Source organism: Trichomycterus rosablanca, chromosome 13 (genome assembly GCF_030014385.1).
Source record: "Trichomycterus rosablanca isolate fTriRos1 chromosome 13, fTriRos1.hap1, whole genome shotgun sequence".
Lineage (NCBI taxonomy): Eukaryota > Metazoa > Chordata > Actinopteri > Siluriformes > Trichomycteridae > Trichomycterus > Trichomycterus rosablanca.
Window position 1 is genome coordinate 20,584,581 of NC_086000.1, and position 19,601 is coordinate 20,604,181.

The 19,601-nt window shown below is 39.4% G+C and overlaps 1 protein-coding gene across 1 annotated transcript in view; it reads left to right on the forward strand.

Moving 5' to 3' along the window:
- Positions 1 to 19,601, forward strand: part of akap6 (A kinase (PRKA) anchor protein 6) — a 151,716-nt gene that overhangs the window by 88,416 nt on the left and 43,699 nt on the right. Inside the window, exon 9 of the mRNA XM_063007486.1 lies at positions 1,518 to 1,638. Within this exon, the coding sequence (XP_062863556.1) occupies positions 1,518 to 1,638 (121 nt within the window). The remainder of the gene's footprint in view (positions 1 to 1,517; positions 1,639 to 19,601) is intronic.

A 19,601-nucleotide genomic window follows, 5' to 3' on the forward strand; every position in this document is an offset into this window, starting at 1 on the left:
TTTTTTGGGGACGTCCATGCATTTTTCAACAAGACAATGCAAAATCACATGCTTCACACATTACAAAGGCATGTCTGTGGAAGAAGAGGGTACTGGTACTGGACTGGCCTGCCTGCAGTCCTGACCTGTCCCCAATAGAGAATGTGTGGAGAATTTTGAATTGAAAAATGCGACAACGACGACCCCGTACTGGTGCACATCTTAAGACGTGTATGCAGGAAGAATAAGACAAAATAAAAGCTGAAACACTAAATCACTTGGTATCCTCTGTGCCAAAACGTCTTAAGTGTGGTGAAAAGGAATAGCAACATTACAAAGTGGTAAATGCTTTACTGTCCCAACTTTTTGGGAATGTGTTGCAGGCCTGAAATGCAGGAATGGATGTTTATTAATAAATAAAACTAAGTTGTCCAGACAAAACATGAAATATCTCAGGTTCATCCTGTCTGCAATCAAATAAAAGTCAAAGTAAATGTAAGAAACTCTGTGTTGTTTTATTATTTGCATTTTCCATGCTGTCCCAACTTTTTCTGATTTGGGGTTGTAACATTTTTTTTCAATTCTTTTTTCGATTGCCTCATTTCCGTGTTTGTCATTTTGTCTGATCAATGTCGTTTGCACAAGTAGCTAAAATATTCATAAACTCTTTCCCACTGTTTTGTTTTCTTAGCGCCTGCTTCAAAATGCTAATGTCCACCAGTGTGCTTGTTGAAATTACATATGTCGCAGCACAATTCAATCCCACTCTTCTGTTTAGTTTGTGTCTGGGCTGAGTTGAAATAAAGACGAAGTGTTGATTTTTCCCTCCTTTTTGATAGTTATTTGTGTAATCTTATTCATAGTTTCGTCTCCCTTTGGGGACAACTCTCTGGATTGCTTATAAAAGCCCGACAAGAAAATGGCACTAGTTTGACATAACTGTCAAAGTGTTCCGAAGCCGAATGAATGCAAAACAATTTCCCCACTTATGTTTATAAACACACAGCCCTCCTGCTGAGGCCCAGCCGCTAACGTCCTGATACCAATAGCTGTATGAGTGTGCATGTCTGCATGCTTGTCTCTGCGTTTGTGTGCACGTGCTGGTGTACGGTAGTAAGTCGATGAGGTGTGAGTGTGTGTGCGTGAGTGTGTGAGGGCTCGCGCACAGTCATCCTTGCTCCTTTCATAAATATTTGATGTCCTTTCATGTCGCGGCTGAAGGCAAGCTTGGGGAATAGGGAGGTGAAGTCATGTTTAATTAAGCTGTTCTGGCTCGGGAACCGTCACTCAGAGCGCAGGTTAAAGATCCGTTCTGCTTCCGACCCTTTTCACACCTCACTTACCTGCACCGTGGAGCGCCACGTACTAACGGGACAGAGTAATTACCTCCACTTGTCAAATATTCCCTCTGTAAAAGAGCTGGCTCCTTTCTAAAGCCAAATGAGCTGGAGAAACAAAGGAAGAGTACAGGTCAAATCATCAACAACGTTTTACAGAGGGCATCTTTAACTGCCATATCTTCTTCTCTCTTCATTCAGCTTATCAGAGTTTGAGAGCGAGTACCAGGAGATCTGGGATTGGCTGATGGACATGGAATCCATCGTTACTGACAGCCACAAACTGATGATGTCAGAGGAGCAGCGGCATCATCTCTATAAGGTAAGGGAGGGGTTGGAAAGAAATGTTGGTACTGGCTGTTTTGTTTGTAGATGACCTTCCTTTCTGCTTATATTTTGATATATGATAAACTTCTTGATAGCATGGCAGTAAGGAATTCTTCTTTTTGATTGGTGTTTTAGTATTTGGTTTCACAGCACAGCTCTGATAAATAATTCTGACTGCAAGTTTGAATGTACAAGATGTGAATGCACAGTTAAGACCATTTATACTTGACATGTATGTCTTGGAAGACTCAAAAGTGGTTGAAAGTTGTGTAGTAGTAATAGCTTGGTAAAGACATAAAGCCATCATATATTTGATAATTAGCATTATTTTTCCCTACCTGATTTTTTCTTTTTTGTTAGTTTGTTCAGTTTGTTAGATGTAAAGGTTTCAGATCCTCCAACTAATTTTAATTTAAGATAAAGACAACACAACTAAACATGAGATGCAGCTTTTCAAGGATCTTCCAACATTTTGGCCCAGTCTTCTTTGCAGATTTTTAATTTGGCTACATTGGATACATTGTGTTTTACCTGCCTATTTAAGGTCCTGCCACAGTATCTCAATTGGATTGAAGTCAGGACCTTGACACTTCAAAACCTTTTTTTTTAATTATCTTGAGCTTTAGGTCTTGAACTGATGGACGAGCATTCTCCATTTGGATTTTCTACTAGAGAGCAGAATCCATGGTTTCATTCATGGTTTCAGGCCCAGTGTCTTTTTTATAAAGGAATTGTAAATATTGACCTTAACTGAGGCAAGTGAGGCCTGCAATTCCTTCAATGTTCAAGTTTTCTCCATCTGCCTCCCACTGTGATTTAGTGGAGTCCCAGAACCTTGGCAAAATCTTTGTAACCCTTTCCAAACTGGTAGATTTTAACTGCTTTGTTTCAGAGATTCTCTGAGTTATGTGGCATTATGTGCCACTTTTTCAGATTTTCTAGCCCGCTTCACAATGCCAGACAAGCTGTATTTAAGAGATTCTGCAGTAATCATGCCTGGGTGTGGCTAGTGAAATTGAGCTCAACTGTAAATTAAATTCGGTTAACTAGTTGATTTAGTAGTTAAGGGGGCAATTACTTTTTCACATTTTCCAATTTTTTTCTATATTTTTTGCATTTTTCCTTCAGTAAATGAAATCATTATTTTAAAAAAAGCAGTTTGTATTTACTTGGGTTATCCTCATTAAATATCAAAATTTGTCAGATGATCTGAAATATTTACGTGTAACAAATATGCAAATAAATATAATGCACATCACTATACATTTATACTGTATGAAAGAAAACTGATCTGACTTGTTGGTCTGTGGGGAACCAGCAGCATTCCAGAACCACAAAAAACATTTCATAAATTAGAAGCTGCTGGAATACACTTAACAGTGTCCACTGTCAAATAAGCTTTACATTACTATGAGTTTAGAGATTGCTGTGCAAGACAAGAATCATAAGGAAATAATCTGGGTTTCTTCCTGGCCCTGGACTACTGTACCAGAAAAGCAAAGAAGCGCTTGGCAGATACAAAACTGCAGAGAAGCGAGTGAGAGAATGAGAGAGTGCATAGAGATATGGCCTGACTCCTTTTATAGCCTGTATAGACACCTTGTCTCAATGAATTTTTATTAGTGACAGATAAAGCAGGACACTTTGCTGTTAGGTCACTATATTTGTTCATGATTAAAACAAACTGATTTGGGAACTCTATTGCCTGGATTCCACCTCATAAATATGGGCTGCATTTTCACATTTGTTATCATGTGTGCGCTGGGTGGTCTGGCATTATCTGCCAGGGATGGGGGATTGATTGGAAGCAGGTATACGCAATGAACAGAGCTTGTTTGCCCACATTCAGGCCTTATCATGTGCAAGGGGAGATAGAGAACGCTGCTCGCCGGAAGCTACGGCCCGTAAATCAGCCTCATTTAGGTTGCCTTTATTGGACCGATCCTGACACTTGTCATCCTCCAATTGCTTCGAGCATATGGCATATTTCAAACGAACAGATTGTGAATCATAAAGAAATGAAATTAATAACCAGCTCTGCTTGCAGTGAAAACAAACCTTAATGACAAGAGAACGGCAAGCCAGCCGCCTCTTCCTCCTCCACCCTATGCTCGTTCTGTTCTTCATCTCTCGCTCTCTCCAAGCTTTCCGAGGTCAGCGCCAAGGTCAGAACTAATCTTCCTGCTCATCGGGCATAGTGACCCCCACCATTAGTCATATCGTACAGTATGAAAGAAAAAAAGGAAATATAATGCCTTTTCTTCTTTCTTTTATGCAGCTTAGAGCCTCACTCTGTCACATACGGAAATGCGACCCCTCGGGCCAGTGCTCTGCAAAGATCACACTGATTCACACACAGCCATGGTTTTATGAAACTAGCTGGCAATACAGTGGTATAACCATGTATATACTAAACTATTAACATTTTAACCAGTATAACTGCTTTTTCTTCTTTCTTTTTGTTTCATTCATCTTAGTCAGAAATTGATTAGGTGCAGTACTCTGTGTGTGTGTGTGTGTGTGTGTGTGTGTGTGTGTGTGTGTGTGTGTGTGTGTGTGTACGCACTCTGGTGGCATCTGTGTACTGCAGACGGTGAATAGCTTTAGTGTTTACTGGCAGCAGGAAGCGATCTCTGTCTAATCTAACACACTCTGATGCTTCGACTGATCAAAGCTCCTTTTTATCCAAACTTTCTTCATCTTTCCATCTCTTCTGCTCATCACTCCTTCTGTTCCTTTCTTTCACTATTTATTTGTAGACATTCTCTCACTAATGAGGTTGCTGATCAGTAGTAAGGTGTTGTGTGCATTCCATTGCTGCAGTTACGTACTGGTGATCTGTTGCCCATTTTATATAAAGTATTACCATAACAGTCTCCTCATATAACATTTTATTAAAGTTCTACCATAGCATTAACGGTGCATAAGGTAGAACTTTATCTGTAGTGGAGAACTACAGCAGCAAATCGTATCTTTCCCCAGCACTGTAGTATAGTGTCATACAAGCTATTTGAACCCTATTTGCAAGTGCAATGGTCAATATTAAAATCATTTTTCATAAAAAGGTTGAAATATTATCCAAAAAATTAAAAAACCCTTTAAGAACACAGTACTCAAACCTGCTGAAACAACAAAGGCTGGGCTGGCTTGTTTAAATTCATCTTGCTAGTCACATCATAGATATGGAAGTCAATTACTTCTTTATTCTACTCCTCTGCGTCCTCTGACCCGTGCGCAGCCCTTAATGGAACCCTTTTCCACCCATGCATTCTGCACAGGGTCCTTTCACAGCATTAGAAGACCCCGCCCACATAGTCCGGTCATCCCTCCCTGCAAGCACTGCCAATTATGCCCGCTAGATGGCGCCCAGCCGACGAGTAGCAACGCTGAGTTTTGAACCCAGGAGTTCAGAATCTCGGCACTGGTGTGCTAGCGGAATATAAAAAACATACAAAAAATAAAATACACACAAAGTTCACATGTGATTAGTCATGCTGATGTGTTACATTTACTTACACTTCACATTTTCTGTTACAAATATTTCTTACATGAGGATTGTGTTCTCTAGTTCAAGTCTGCCTGCAATCTTTAATAGGCTCAGGCAAAATTATTAATATGGGGTTTTCCATAGCTTTTCATAATGGTTAGACTTAGACTGTTTAATTAAATTTAAGCTTCACTCGTACATGAAAATTGTGATATTAATATGAGGGTTGCTTTTAGTGTTAAATGTGATTTGTTGGTCTGCATGTGCAGGATAACGATGTTGAGACATTTTGTTGAGCACATTTTGTGGTATATAAACTTCTTTACAATAATGCACTAAGATTAAAAAATAAATCTCTTACTTTTGGAGCTGTATTTGTGTTGGGGTTGCGAAACTTTTGAGCTCTCAAAATAAGGTCACTGACCAAAACCCCTGTCATAATGTGTTCTAAACCTTACTTAAGATGAGTGTAATAACCTGTTAGTAAGAAAAAATTATATTATTTGAGAACTGCATTATCATCTTATCTCAAGTGCAAAACTAAAGAGGTAAACAAATGTCCTGGCACATTGAGTACATTTGTGGTATGTGAAAAATTCTGTCGATTAGTTTTTTACCTGAATCATTCCTTAAAATGTAGAATGAACAAAATGTACCAGGAGTATTTATTTGTGCAATTATGGAGTTATATTGAAGGTAGCTCTTAAAAAATGGATTGTGTGTTGCTGTGAAAGATACTAGTGTGTGTGTGTGGTTTAATCTGCATTATGTCTGACAGTGTGCCGGTGATGCCGGAGTTACAGAGGTTGTGTGAGCGTGACGCATTGCTGCTTTATGGAGCTGGAGCAGGTGGTGTTTCATGTGATTCTCATCACAGCTACCATATCTCCTCTCTCCTAGCACTCTTTCTTTTTTCTTTACCTGCATCGTGCCAATCTCAACATCTTTTTTCTATATTGCTATATTTTTCCTTGCATCTGGCTCTGTACATGTATTCATTTCTACACGTATATTTATGGATCCTGAATTATCCTAGTGACCGGAGCATCAGCACACAGGCACAGATTAATTTGTTTTCATTCATTTCAACTGGTGTATCCCTGAATTTACTGTTAGCTCTGTTATGGTTTAGTCAGTATATTAATGTGTGTGTGTGTGTGTGTGTGTGTGTGTGTGTGTGTGTGTGTGTGTGTGTGTGTGTGTGTGTGTGTGTGTGTGTGTGTGTGTGTGTGTGTGTGTGTGTGTGTGTGTGTGTGTGGTGTTTAGAGGTTTTGTAAGAGTTCTCTCCCTCTCTTTTCACGAACAGACTCGCTGTGATTAAAAGCCGCAGTGTCCATTTAAGAAGCGGCAATTGAGCCGGTTACCAGGACAACCTCCCAAAAGTAAACAAAAGGTTTTTTTTCCCCCTTTCAGGACTCCTACAATTAATAAAACTCTTCCGGAACAGCCTGAGGCGATTTATGAAACTTGGCAGGAAAAGGAAGTGACTGTTCTGTGAAAAGAAAAAAAAGTGAATACTTATCATGACCCTGAGAGAGTTAAGACTCAGGGTGAGAAAAAGTGTGTGTGTGTGTGTGTGTGTGGGTGGGTGGGTGGGTGGTGTGGATGTCTGTAATGAAATATATTGCAACCTAATCTCTTTCTTGTGCATCTAAGACATATTGGTGCAGCAGCTAGTGTGGATGCCACAAAGCACCAGGGTCCTGGAGACCTAGGTTTGATCTTCTGCTCTGGTTACTGTCTGTGAACAGGTTGACATAGATTTCATTAGAAAAATGGTTGCTTGATTGCTTTGCCTGTCCCCAATATAAAAGTAAGCAAATAGGTGAGTGTGCGTTGCCCTTAGATTGGTGCTCTGACTTATAGATTGGTCTTAGACTTATTACTGGGAATAAGCTCAATGATTCTGCTGGACAGACCCACAAAACCCTGATTAGGATGTAGTGTTTACTGAAGATGATCAATTAATTTAAACACGTTTAGCTGTTCTGAGAAAGGGATGGAAAATGTATTTGTTTTAAATGTGCCAATAATTGAGCTTTAAGGACAGTTGTTGGGACAGTCAATATACAGTCAATGTGTGCTGAATGTGAAACATGTACTAAGATGATATTATACATGTGTTAATATGTATTATTTTAGTCTGATCACAAAACCTTAAATAAAATGGCCAGATCTTTTCTTTACTAAATTGCTGTAAGGTTAGGGTTGAATAAAAGTCAAAATCTGAACAGCATAAGAACAGCTTTGGTTAAATATACTGTCATTGTCAAGCTGTAATAGCAGATTTGAATTGGTTCTGTACAACTTAATTATATTTATTAAAAATCAAACTACAAGACATTCAGTTATAAATTATAAAAAATCTCTGTGTATTTCATATCAACTGTTTGTCATGGTCAGGGATATAATACATGTTGGGCTTAGAAATGTCAATGATTAACTGTTTAACTGATAACTGACAAACACGTCATTGTCTGGATAATGCTGTTGGTTAAAAATTCAGAGATTCAACCCAAACAGGAAAACAACTTTTTTTTAACAAAACTGATGTGGATACTTTGCATCATCTTACTCTACTAAGCCCTATGCTTTATTTCCAGCTTTGGCAAATCCTCTTCTTAAATTTTTCTTCTATGTGGCTGTTAAACTACACCATCGGGCATAGTCTATCCCTCGTTTACTGTGATTGGTGCCAACTGCTGGCTAAACAGCTTGCTGTGTAGATACTCACTAGCGTCTGTTTTTGTAACTGAATATTGGGAAATTATGTAAGGACTGGGTTCACAAATACAGAAGGCACATGGCATTATGTGATCTTAGCCATTGGGGTGACACATATCAGTCTCAAGCCCAGATAAATAGGAGGGTTGTGTTAGGGAGGATATCCAGCGAAGAAAGTGTGCCAAATCAAATATGCTGACAAATTATCCGCTGTGACCAAAACCTCTGTCATAATGTGTTGTAAACCGTACTATGAGACTGAATGTAATTACTGAAAGTGATGAAGAATTCCATTATTTTGGAACTATGTTAGCATCTTACCTCAAGTACAATGTTTTGGCACATTAAGTATGTGTTTAAAAATATAAAACTTTTCCTTAACTTTCCAAAAATTTACTTTTCCTTCGGTATTAGTAAGTACTGTAAGTGAAGACATGAGTGTATGTCCATGGTGCATTTTTGACCTGTGACCAGTGTTTCTGCGTGCCATTCTATAACAATTACCAACCTGATTAGATAAAACTAAGTTAAATGAAAGAATTAAATCATTTTAGTTATAAAATACAATGAAACATACAAAAAATGCAGTCTAATTTATTGCAGGGGAATATTGTGTACTGTGTAAAGGAAAAATGACAACCACAGTTTGTTAGTTGTTTCCAAATATTGTTTAGCTTAGGGAGATTGCAGATTCAAGTGTAATTAATGTTCCACCTCCACCATTCCAGCATGGCATGGCTAATGCCCACTGATGACACCCTAACATCTTTCTTTTTCTGTCTGTCCTCGTCCACTTTCTGATCCAATAGCCACCAACACTCCCAACACAACAGCTTTTATCAGGGACATTGTGTGTGTGTTTGTGTGTGTGTTTGTGTGTGTGTTTGTGTACCGTGCCAGGCTTGTGTACAAAGAAACCAGTGTTGGAGCCAATTCTACCTCTTTTACTTTCTCTTGTTCTTATCTCTCTGTTTCTCCTCCCCGTTTTCCTTTCTTTCCTCTTCCCTCCTGTTCATTCCCTCTTTTTCTGTTTAGTGTGTGTACGCATGTGTGAGTTTGGTTGGTCCAGATGGCTGCTTATGATGAAATGGGATTTTTGTTTTTTAAATGAGACATTTCACAGGGGAGAGATGCAGCAAGCAAAAGTCCTGTAAAGCTAGGATGCAGACCATGAGATCAAACTCTTCCCCAATGCCCTCACAGACTGCTGACCTGAGTCCAATCTTCTCCCACCCTCGCCACATTTTGCTTTCATATACACAACCAACATCAGCACACAATAAAGGCTAAAGCCTTTGCCTGCCTAATAAATCAAGCCGTTCTCAACAGATTCTTACTCAAGTTCAAACTGAACGATTGATTCTAGTCCATGAAGCAGCAACAAAAAACCCAATGCTGTTTGTCAAGAAAGACAGTCATTCGGTCCTCGTACGGCATGAATTATTGAAAGGGGGTTGGTTCAGAAGGATGAGACGCAGGGTTAGAGAAACAGGACGCGCAGGAACAGCGGAGACCTATCATAGAGATGGACAGAAACAGAGAGAGAGCGAGACAAACCGCGGGAGTGTGCTGTATATATGTTGCTTTCTGCTCGTCCTGCATGAATTTCCTTCCTCCTCATGTGGCTGTGTGCCATGTTTCCCATTAGCTACTCGTTTCACTCTTTAAAGAGCTTATTTTGCGATAGTGGATTGCTCTCAGGCTAGCCATATGTGTGTTGTTTTGAGAAATGAATGCCAAGTTTGTTTGTTTTTTTCAATTAATCCAGACCTTTCTTTTTTCTGACATATTTCTTTTTTGTTCCAGTTTTCAAGGTCAAAGTCAAAGCTCTCTTTTAAATTAAAATCTTAGACTGATCTTTAAATTGCCAATGCTAATGAAAACACTGGACTTTTATTTGTCTGACAAAGACAGTTCCAAGAAATTAACTGTTGACGTCTCATGGCTTGAAAAAAAGTCCATAAAGAATTATATCACTCTTTAACAGAAAGTGTGGTGAGACAAAGTACAGTTACAATAATGTGCTCTCACGTTGGGTTGTTGTTTCTGGTGCCAAGTAGGCTTCAAAATTTTATATGCATCTTTTGGAAGCTTGCAATTGATATTTTTGAGATAACAGGGAAGGGGTCACTACACTATTAATTGCTGATAAGAGGTCACACACTACACAATTTTCCAAACACCATCGAAGAGCGACCAATGATATTATGCCAGTGTATCCCAAAACTGAACACAGAAGCTGTGTATGTGATGGTTGAAGAAGTGCGGAAACAAGGCCAACAGGCTAAACTTAATTCTGCTCAATATTAATTGTATCTCATTATAAAAAAAAAACAGTAAATTGTAAAACCAGTAAATGTTACAATCAGACAATGAAAACATCAACATTATCTTGTTGGATATTCTTTTTGGATATCACAAAGCTGGTCTGAACTGCTCCAGTCCTGGATGTGTTAAACTTAATAAAAAAATATTTTTTGCTTTTGCTGTTTAGCTAGCAAAGCTTCAAAAATAAAAGCAATGCCTTTGTATTACATGTAAGATGTACACTAATTTAAGTTAATTTCTATATACCATTGACCTCATGCGGGCAGGTCAGGGACAGCCAAAGGGCCGGAGGTGGCTCAGCGGCTGTACAATGCCCAGGTGTGAGTTAGAGGAATGATTGCAGCGTACAGTTAAGATTTATAGTTAAAATGTATGGAATGGCTGTTTTGGGATTTCCACAACTGGAAAACTGGATGTCTGTAACAATAATTAACTTTTTTTATAACTTATGCTGGCAAGAAAATGGTTCGAATGGTTGGATATAAGCCAAGAACCACATAAATTAGAATGTAATAAATTAGAAGCTGTTGAAACACTGTCTATGGTCAAGCAAGCTTTAAATTCAAACATGTACAAGACAAAGCCCCTGCGCTTTTTTGTTTATGTGTTTAGCAACAAATTTCAGCCAACCTTTAATGTACTGGTTTTTAAACATTGCATGTTAGCCACAGGCACTGCCAATGTCTATAAGCTGTGTCTTATACTACTTACTAATAATAAGGCAATATGGCACTGTTGATGGTGTACAAATTTCAGATACTACATACACTAATACAGTAGTGTGCATTTAGAACACAAATACTTAAAGATTGAGTAGTATTTTACTGAGCAATAAGGTGGATACATGCAGCGGCAGTACTGGAATAGTAGTTGATTACTGGACTACTGTTGTGCTCATCACTAGTCACCACCCCACAACATTCAGTGTGTGTGTGTGTGTGTGTGTGGTCTCAGTGGGTAGGGCTGAGATGGAAACAGCTTCTGTGGTGCTGATGGAGTCGCATGGTTTGTTCCGTAGGGTTTTGGTTAATTACAGTGCTAATGCAGGGCTCCCCACTGTATCACTCTCATTCCTCTAGTCTCTGATCACACTTACACACAGAGCTAAACAAGCACACATACACCTAGCAATTTATTAGTTATTTATAGTCTTGATTGAAGGTGGGACACAGGAGGCTAACCCCCCCCACGATTATTATTATTATGAATAATAATACTTTATTTATTTATTTAATTATATGTAATGACATTATCAGTAATACTGTTATGTAATTAAATTATTATTAAATGTTATATTTATTATTTTTGTCTATAATACAGTGTGGGGTTAACAGTTTAACTTGCCACAATTTAATATTTAATTATGACAAAGTAGACACTACAAGTAGATCTGTGGATCTGTGCACCTTTTCAAACATGCACTGGGCAAACTTTAATTGTTCTTACAATTAAACAACTGCAAAACATTGTGGAAATACTGTGAGGACACAGTAAAACAGCTGTTGAAACAATGTGACTAGAGCATGACTATCATAACAAAAGTACCTAAAAACAGAGCCCTGCTGGCTTTTTTACATTCCTCTATAAAAGAAAATGGCAAACTACCTTGCTAGATGGCTTACATATGATAGTGTGGTTGTGGGAAAAACCCATCTGCTGTGGAGGTTCCTATCTTGTAACCACTTGAATTCTACCTCATGTGTCTTGTAAAAGAAGTTTAACCAGAGAAAGATGTTCACATTCATTTGCTTTTTTTAAATGTGTGTGTACATTTACATTTACATTTTCTGCATTTAGCAGACGCTCTTATCCAGAGCGACTTACAGAAGAGCTTCCATAGTAAACATTTCATTTCTCAGGTTTTAGTAAACAGTCAAAGAACACGAATCTGCTGAAACCTGTTAGAACCAAAGTGTTTTTTTTTGTTTGTTTTTTTGTTTTTTTTGGAAATAAAAAATTTTTTTGGTAAATAGGTACAAGTCAGCTTAAGTGTTTAGTAAAGAGGTGCGTTTTTAATCGTTTTTAAAGACAGCAAGAGACTCAGATGTTCGGACAGACAGAGGAAGTTCATTCCACCACTTGGGTGCTAGAACAGAGAAGAGCCTTGATGCTTGTCTTCCTTTAGTCCTGGGTGGAGGCTCAAGTCGAGCGAGACTAGTGGCTCGGAGGTTGCGTGGTACAGAGCGGGGTTTGATTAGGCCTCGAAGGTAGCTTGGGGCTGGTCCATTTTTGGCTTTGTAGACGAGCATCAGTGTTTTAAACTGAATGCGTGCAGCTACAGGAAGCCAGTGAAGAGAACGCAGCAGTGGGGTGATGTGGCAGTGTTTGGGCTGGTTAAAACCCAGACGGGCAGCTGCATTTTGAATGAGCTGCAAAGGTTTTATAGTGGACATAGGAGCACCTGCCAGGAGGGAGTTGCAGTAGTCCAACCGTGAGATTACAAGTGACTGGACCAGAATCTGGGTAGCTTCCCTGGAGAGAAATGGTCGAATCTTCCTGATGTTGAACAGGAGGAACCGGCACGATCTTGTCATGTGGGCTATATAAGGAGAGAAGGTCAGCTGGTTATCCAGGACAACACCAAGGCTTCTTACCTTATCAGATGGTCTGATCTGGGAGTCATGTGTACTTTGTATGTCTGGTTATTGTGTTTTCTGAGGCTGTGTTTTGGTTATTCCTGCAAGATGTGAGAAATGTGTGCTACTGTTTAATCACAGTAGGACATGCTAATGCAGCCACAATGTTGTTTAAATGATTAGCTACTAAAACAGAAGATGGAATGCATCTTGTATCACCATTTTACAGCAAAGTGCAATGTCATACTAACAAGAAATTCTAAGAAAAAGTAGGTCAGACAACAAAAGACTGGACTTGAATTTCCACAACAGAAAGCAGTGGCTGCACAACATGGTTGAGTTGAATAATGGGGTGTCACAAGCAACCGATTGTGCTAGATAGTGAATTCGATGGTGGTTAAATGGTATTGTGGGTAATGTAGAAAACCATTACCTGAAGTGAAAATAGGTCAACATGTCCATGAAAACCAGATAAACAAAATGTTAAATAAAGAAGTTCATTATGTAAACATAGGACGACACTAAAGTGTCACAAATTAATTAAGGCATATTTTTCTGTTATTTAAATTCCTACTCTTGGGGGACTATTGTCATAGAAAAACTGATGAATGAAAACAAAGATAACAGTTGACTGGATTGGAAGAATTTATTGGCATGATCGTAGGTTCTTCCAGCAGTGGGATAGCTGAAGAACAAGGGACAGAGCTGTGGCCCTCCATTTATACTACTCTAGTCATATCACATTGGGTGTTGGACTTTGGAACCTCCACTCTGTGCTAACTGTTGTTTCTTATCTGCTTACAACAGACATGTTGCTTATGTCTGTACTTTAGACTCCCAGCCACATCTCAAGCAACCACATGACTAAGGATTTAATGCACAAGCAGCATAAAACTAATATTCAGGCGACATTAGTACATAAAATCTAATTTTTCCATAACACTATCTTACTGTTTAACTGCATCATCTCGAGTAGTCTGTGAAACTTGGGTTCGATCCTTACCTTATGAGTCTCACATGTTTAACCCATGTGAGTTTTTTCTACTCAGATAGTCTACTCAAAATTTTAAGGTGTCAGTCACGATTTGGTGTGTGATGCAGTGAAATAGGTTTGTACTCTACCTAGGGTGCTCCTGTGTTTCACCCAGTGTATTTAGTAAGATGAATGAATGAATGAATGAATGAATGTGAAACCATGAGAAGTCATGCATGCCACATATACAGTGCTTATAATGACCATGTGTTCTACAATGCAGACTGTACATGATCATATTCACTAACATTTTATAGCTGGCATCTCCAGACACCATCAGGATGAAGCTAGTAGCAGAGGTGAATAAGGGTTATAAAACACCTCCCAGGCGTTAGCGGTCCTTGGTTCGATTCCCAGATGGACTGTTTTAGGTCCTTTCTGTGTGGAGTTTGCATGTCATACACGTGTCTTTGTGGGTTTCTCGTGGAGCTCCGGTTCTTGTTTACTGTTCAGAGACATGTAAGTTAGGTCAATTGGAGATGCAAAATCACCTGTGACTGTGTTTGACATTGAACTTGAACCTGTTACTTCCTGTCCTGTCATGAACATACCCAAAGTGTAAAACATAATGTTAAAATCTATGCTATCTGAGGGTTCAAAAGTCACACACATTCTGGCCTTGCCCTACACAGACTAACATTTCTCCAGATTTTTTAAATCTTTTTACAATATTTTGCACGGTAGATGGTAAAAGGTCAAAATTATTTGCAATTTTGCATTAAGAAATGTTCTTTTTAAACTGATTGACAATTCTCTCAATAAGCCACGGCTCATCATTGCTTGAACTGACTGAGGCCTTGGTAGATATAAAACTTGATGTTAGAATCCTAATAAACAAACAAACAAACCCTAAACTCATATGACGTATTGTGCAGCTGGCTAGAATAGCAGAAGCAGACATGACGTTAAATATATCATGAAAAGTAAAAAGACAGAAGCATGTAGATCATCTATGCTGCTCCACTCAGTCCTCTTAACCTAGATGTTGCCATAACAACACTTAAAAGGCATAATTTAGGTGGTCGGAGGGTGTTTTGTAGGATCCTTTAGCCTAGACAGCTCCACTGATCTCCGCAGGGGACTTAGCTGAAGAGTTATTGCGCATGATAGGGGAGAGGCTAAAACTGATTTTTGTCAGAGAGGAATAAATGATCTTCTTGATCTATTTATGTTGTGTAGATTTAGTTTTGATCAAACAGTCTCAGATCTGGGAGTGGATTAGAGAGGTGGATATAGTGTGTGTGTGTGTGTGTGTGTGTGTGTGTGTGTGCGTGCGTATGCCAGTGTGTGTCAGAATGCTGGCAGGCTTGAAGACAGCCAGCTGGTCAAATATCTGTTTTGCGTTTGTGCTCCAAAGACCTGCTACAGCTGAAAGGAATGGAGGGTTTTTATATTTTTTTCATTGGCATGTCTCAGGGCAGGGTGGTGCAGCTAGTAGGGTAAGTGCTGCACAGGGATCTGGGTTCGAGCCTTGCCCCGTGTCCAGGGATCTGGGTTCGAGCCTTACCTTCACCTCCCAAAAATATGCAAAAGGTGTTTGTCTATTCTTAGTTGTGTCTGTTTGTAAAACAGTCAGCAAGAATGAAAATGAATGAATGAATGTCTAAGCAGTGGTGGTTCTAGGGAGGGGTCAGCAGGGCCCAGTGCCCCAGTGACAACCAGCTTGGCCCCCCCTACGGCCCCCCTAGGAATACAGTATATGTTACTCAAATTGAATATGAAAAAGAAAAGGACTGAATAAATGACATTTAAGCAGAGCAAATGCCTTAAATGGTGATTCTTTGTTGTTCTGTTTACATCAAACTCAAGAAAATGTAGACTGAAAACTGCATAAATAAAATGTTGAATTCTATTGAATATCGACTGTTTCCTCTTAATGCCCACAATGCACATTTGGGCAGAAAGTAATTGGCCCCTCTAACATAGCCTCTGGCCCCTGCCTGGCCCCCCCACCTCACATGGTCTAGAACCGCCACTGTGTCTAAGGGCGGTCAGACAGAACCTTCCCTATTACACAGGTGCAATAATCAACGTTACCCACTAGATGGCAGACTTTCATCCTGAGCGTGGAATTAAGCTGCCAGGACGGTCGTTTGTGATTGTTCCAGTCTTTCCCTTATTAATTACAAACCCTGTTAACATAAAAGTTGGGACATTTTGGAAAATGCAATAAAAAGACGAATCTATGATTTGTTAACTCTCTTGAACCTCTATTTAACTGACAAAGAAAATGAGTTTTTACTGATCAGCTGTATTTAGAACTTGATGTCTGCACCGTTCTAAAAAAGTTGTGACAGAGGCATGTTTAGCACTCTATTCCATCAGCTTTCCTATTAATGAGACTTTTTGATGGTTTGGGAACTGAGGAATTTTTCTCTAATTTTAATTGAAATGAGACTTTAGCTTCTCAACAGTCTGTAGTGGCCGTTGTCTGATTCTCCTCTTCATGAACATGCACATACATTTTAAATAGGAGACAGATCTGGGCTGCAGACAGGCCAGTCAAGCACTCACCTGTTTGTGTCTGTGAAGCCACACTGTTGTAGCATGTGCAGAATGAGGCTTGGCATCTTTTTTGCTGAAATAACCATGGAAAATTTTTTTACCTTGATGGCAGCATAGCTTGGGTACAGAGAACTTGGCAGTGTTTCTGTAAAGAACTGATGTTTGGCTTTCTCTTTGCATTACAGACTTGGATTGTGATGCAGCGGTGAACTGTGTTAAGTGACAATAGTTTTCCCAAGTTCTGAGCCTATGTGGCTATATTTATCATCGTATTATGACGTTTCTTATGCACTCACTCAAAGGTCATGCACATTTAACTGTGGTCTGTGGCCTTGCCCCACACAGACTGACATTTCTCTGTATTCCCTGACTCTTCTCTCAGTATTTTGTATGGTAGATGGTGAAATATCTAAATTATTTGCAATCTTGCATTGTAATTCTTTTAGCTGATTGACATTTCTCTTAATTGTTTGGCACAAAGTAGTGAGTACTACTTTTTTTTGTTTTTACTGAATTGTACACAATGCCCCAACTTGTTTGGAAATACAGTTTGTAATTCTAATCTAACATTTATCTTTAAACTTGATGTATTGCTGTTTTGGTTTTTTTATATTTTTTCTCCCCTTTTTTTGCACGTCCAATTGCCCCATTGCATCATGCTTCCTCTCCACCAATGCCGATCTCTGCTCTGATTGAGGAGAACGAAGCTATCCCACGCCCACTCCGACACGTGGGCGGCATGCCGTATGCATCTTATGCCGTGTTTTTACCGCTGCGCCACCTGAGCGGCGTTGAGTTGTAAACAATATAAATGATGGAATTCAGACCCTGCAATAGAGAAAGTGGAGGAGGATGGATATATTGTTGTCAGCAGATCTGATGAAGCTCATTTAACATATGCATAATTCACAAATACAAATCTGGTTGTTGCCAAGAGCAAAAGCAAATCATTTGGAAAGGACAAAATCCAGAGCCGTCACATCAGCAGCATTTTACTATGAATGCCCTTGTGTTTTTGCCCAACAGACAATCGTGTAAAATCCACCAAGGTTGATCTGGCTACACATTTTCCAGATTCAATATAAATCAAATGCCATAGCCTGGCATTTTACTGAATAATTTATCACCTCACACTTTTAAAGTGGGTCTACTGTCAGTACTCCAGTTTAAACCTTTGTCCATGGGTGAAAAGTTATTCAGTAATATAGCCCAAACGCTGTAAAACTCATTATCTGAATTCCCTGAATCATCCCAGCTATTTCAGTTTTTAAAACACAAGTAAAACTTTACTTTTGCACTGTTTACTTAACCACAAGCACAATGTTCTATCTACATATAATGTGTTCTTAAGTATTCTGTTCTGTCTGTACCCAAATAACACAAGTTATCACTGGATGTGAAGCATGAAATCTGATCTGATAATAATAAATGGCTTTTAAAATGATACTATAATACAGTATAAATAAATTGTAATAATAGTAACAAAATATAAAGTAATACTTTAATACTGGCACTTAAAATGTAATCGGTACATTCCTAATTCAAAACCCTGCAGTGGTTTGTGTCCTTTCTGTCTCCTTTTGACTCTCTGCTTTTGTTTATGTCTGTCTAACGCAGTCCCATCCACTTGCTCTTTTACTTCATCTTTCTCACCCTCTCTTTCTGTTCCCCTCACTTTTTTTCTGAAAGTGCAGTTCCCAGTAGCTAAGCAGTAGGTCTGCCGTATTAGCATGTTTGCCTTGAAAAAAAGCACTATGGGGCTTTGGGAAAGTTTACTCATATGAGTTGAAAGCAGCGATGGGCGGGAGGGGGTGGTGCTCTAATTGTGAGCAAATACTCCCATGGCTTTAAGGCAATAAGAGAGAGAAAGCGCAAGAGAGACACTCTGATAAAGCACGGGTGATAGGGGGTTGAGACAGTACGTACGGCTTTATAATGCATGTATTTTTGTTTTCTCAGGTCCACTTGGCACGGTTTGTACAGGCATTTTAAGGTAGTGATGTAATGTTGGCTTTGTGTAGTTGTGGCTGTAGAGGATGGCGGGCAGAGTGCTATGTTGTTGTCTTCCTCTACTGTTGTTTTGTTGGCTCTGCTCCATTTGCTGGACAGGCTTCCACAGCAACGGACAGCGCTCCAGAAAAGAGAAAGAGAGAAAAATCTCACCCAATTTTCACTTTGTGTCCTTTATCACTGAGACTTGATTTGTCCAATTGCTGTTCTCTTCTCATTTACAGTGAAGATCAGAAGAGAAAAGATGCAAAGACAGAAGTAACCACTACAAATCATGTGCATTTGAACCAGTCATGGGCATGAGTGGTCAGTTTAAATTGTAGTAGTAATTAACATAAATTGTACAAAGTAAATTTCTTTGATGCATCCAATTGTAGCCAGTAGTGTATGTCATAATAAATGTGCTAATGTTCTCTCTGTGCTTGCGCTACTGGTTTTATCGCACCACCCAAAACATGCAGAACATGGACTGGCTACTCTAGCTGCTTATATGTTAAAGTAAGTCAATAAGGGAGTGTGTGTTGCTCTACAATGCATTGGTTGTACCCCTAATAAAGCAGTTAATAAAATATATCTACACAAGCCATTTGGGTAGTACGATGATCTAATGTGCTGATCCACCACCGCTGTTATCTGGAGTTCTCAAGTTCAAATCTCAGCTTTCCGCCGACCTAGCTGAGCATCTAACAGGCACAATTGGCTGTGTCAAGGGAAAGATGCTGCTGCAAATGCATCCCCTGCTGGCTGGTTAAGGTGTCTGCACCAGGTGTTGAAAATTCACTGGGGGCATAGCTTGACTTGCTTTATGCAATGTAGCTCTCTTTGAGACTCCACCTCTGGCAGGTGAAAAAGTGACTGCATTGTGCACTGTGTCCAAGGGGGCATCTAATAGTCTGTAGCTCTTCCAGTTCAGGATGAGGGAGGTACAGGCTGTGGAGGAGTTGCAATTGGGAATTTGGCAAATGGAAATGACCTGACTGGGAGCAAAAGGGGAAAATAGATAATAAAACGTAAAAAGAATGCTTGATGTACATGTGATTAACTGTTAGATTGTAATTGTATTTGAGCTGTTATTTGGAAAAGTAAATCTAAAAACCTAGTACTCGTTGGTGATGCTACATGAGACCGCGCCACCGTGTGTGTGTGTGTGTGTGTGTGTGCGCGCATGTGTATGTGTGTGTGATGTTTCCTCGCTCTGCTGTTGTGGAAAGCCCAAAGGAATTACTGTCTCACCTGCTGTTTTGAGGGAGTCTAGAGAAACAGTTGCTCAGTCCCCAGAGGATTTGAGAGATATA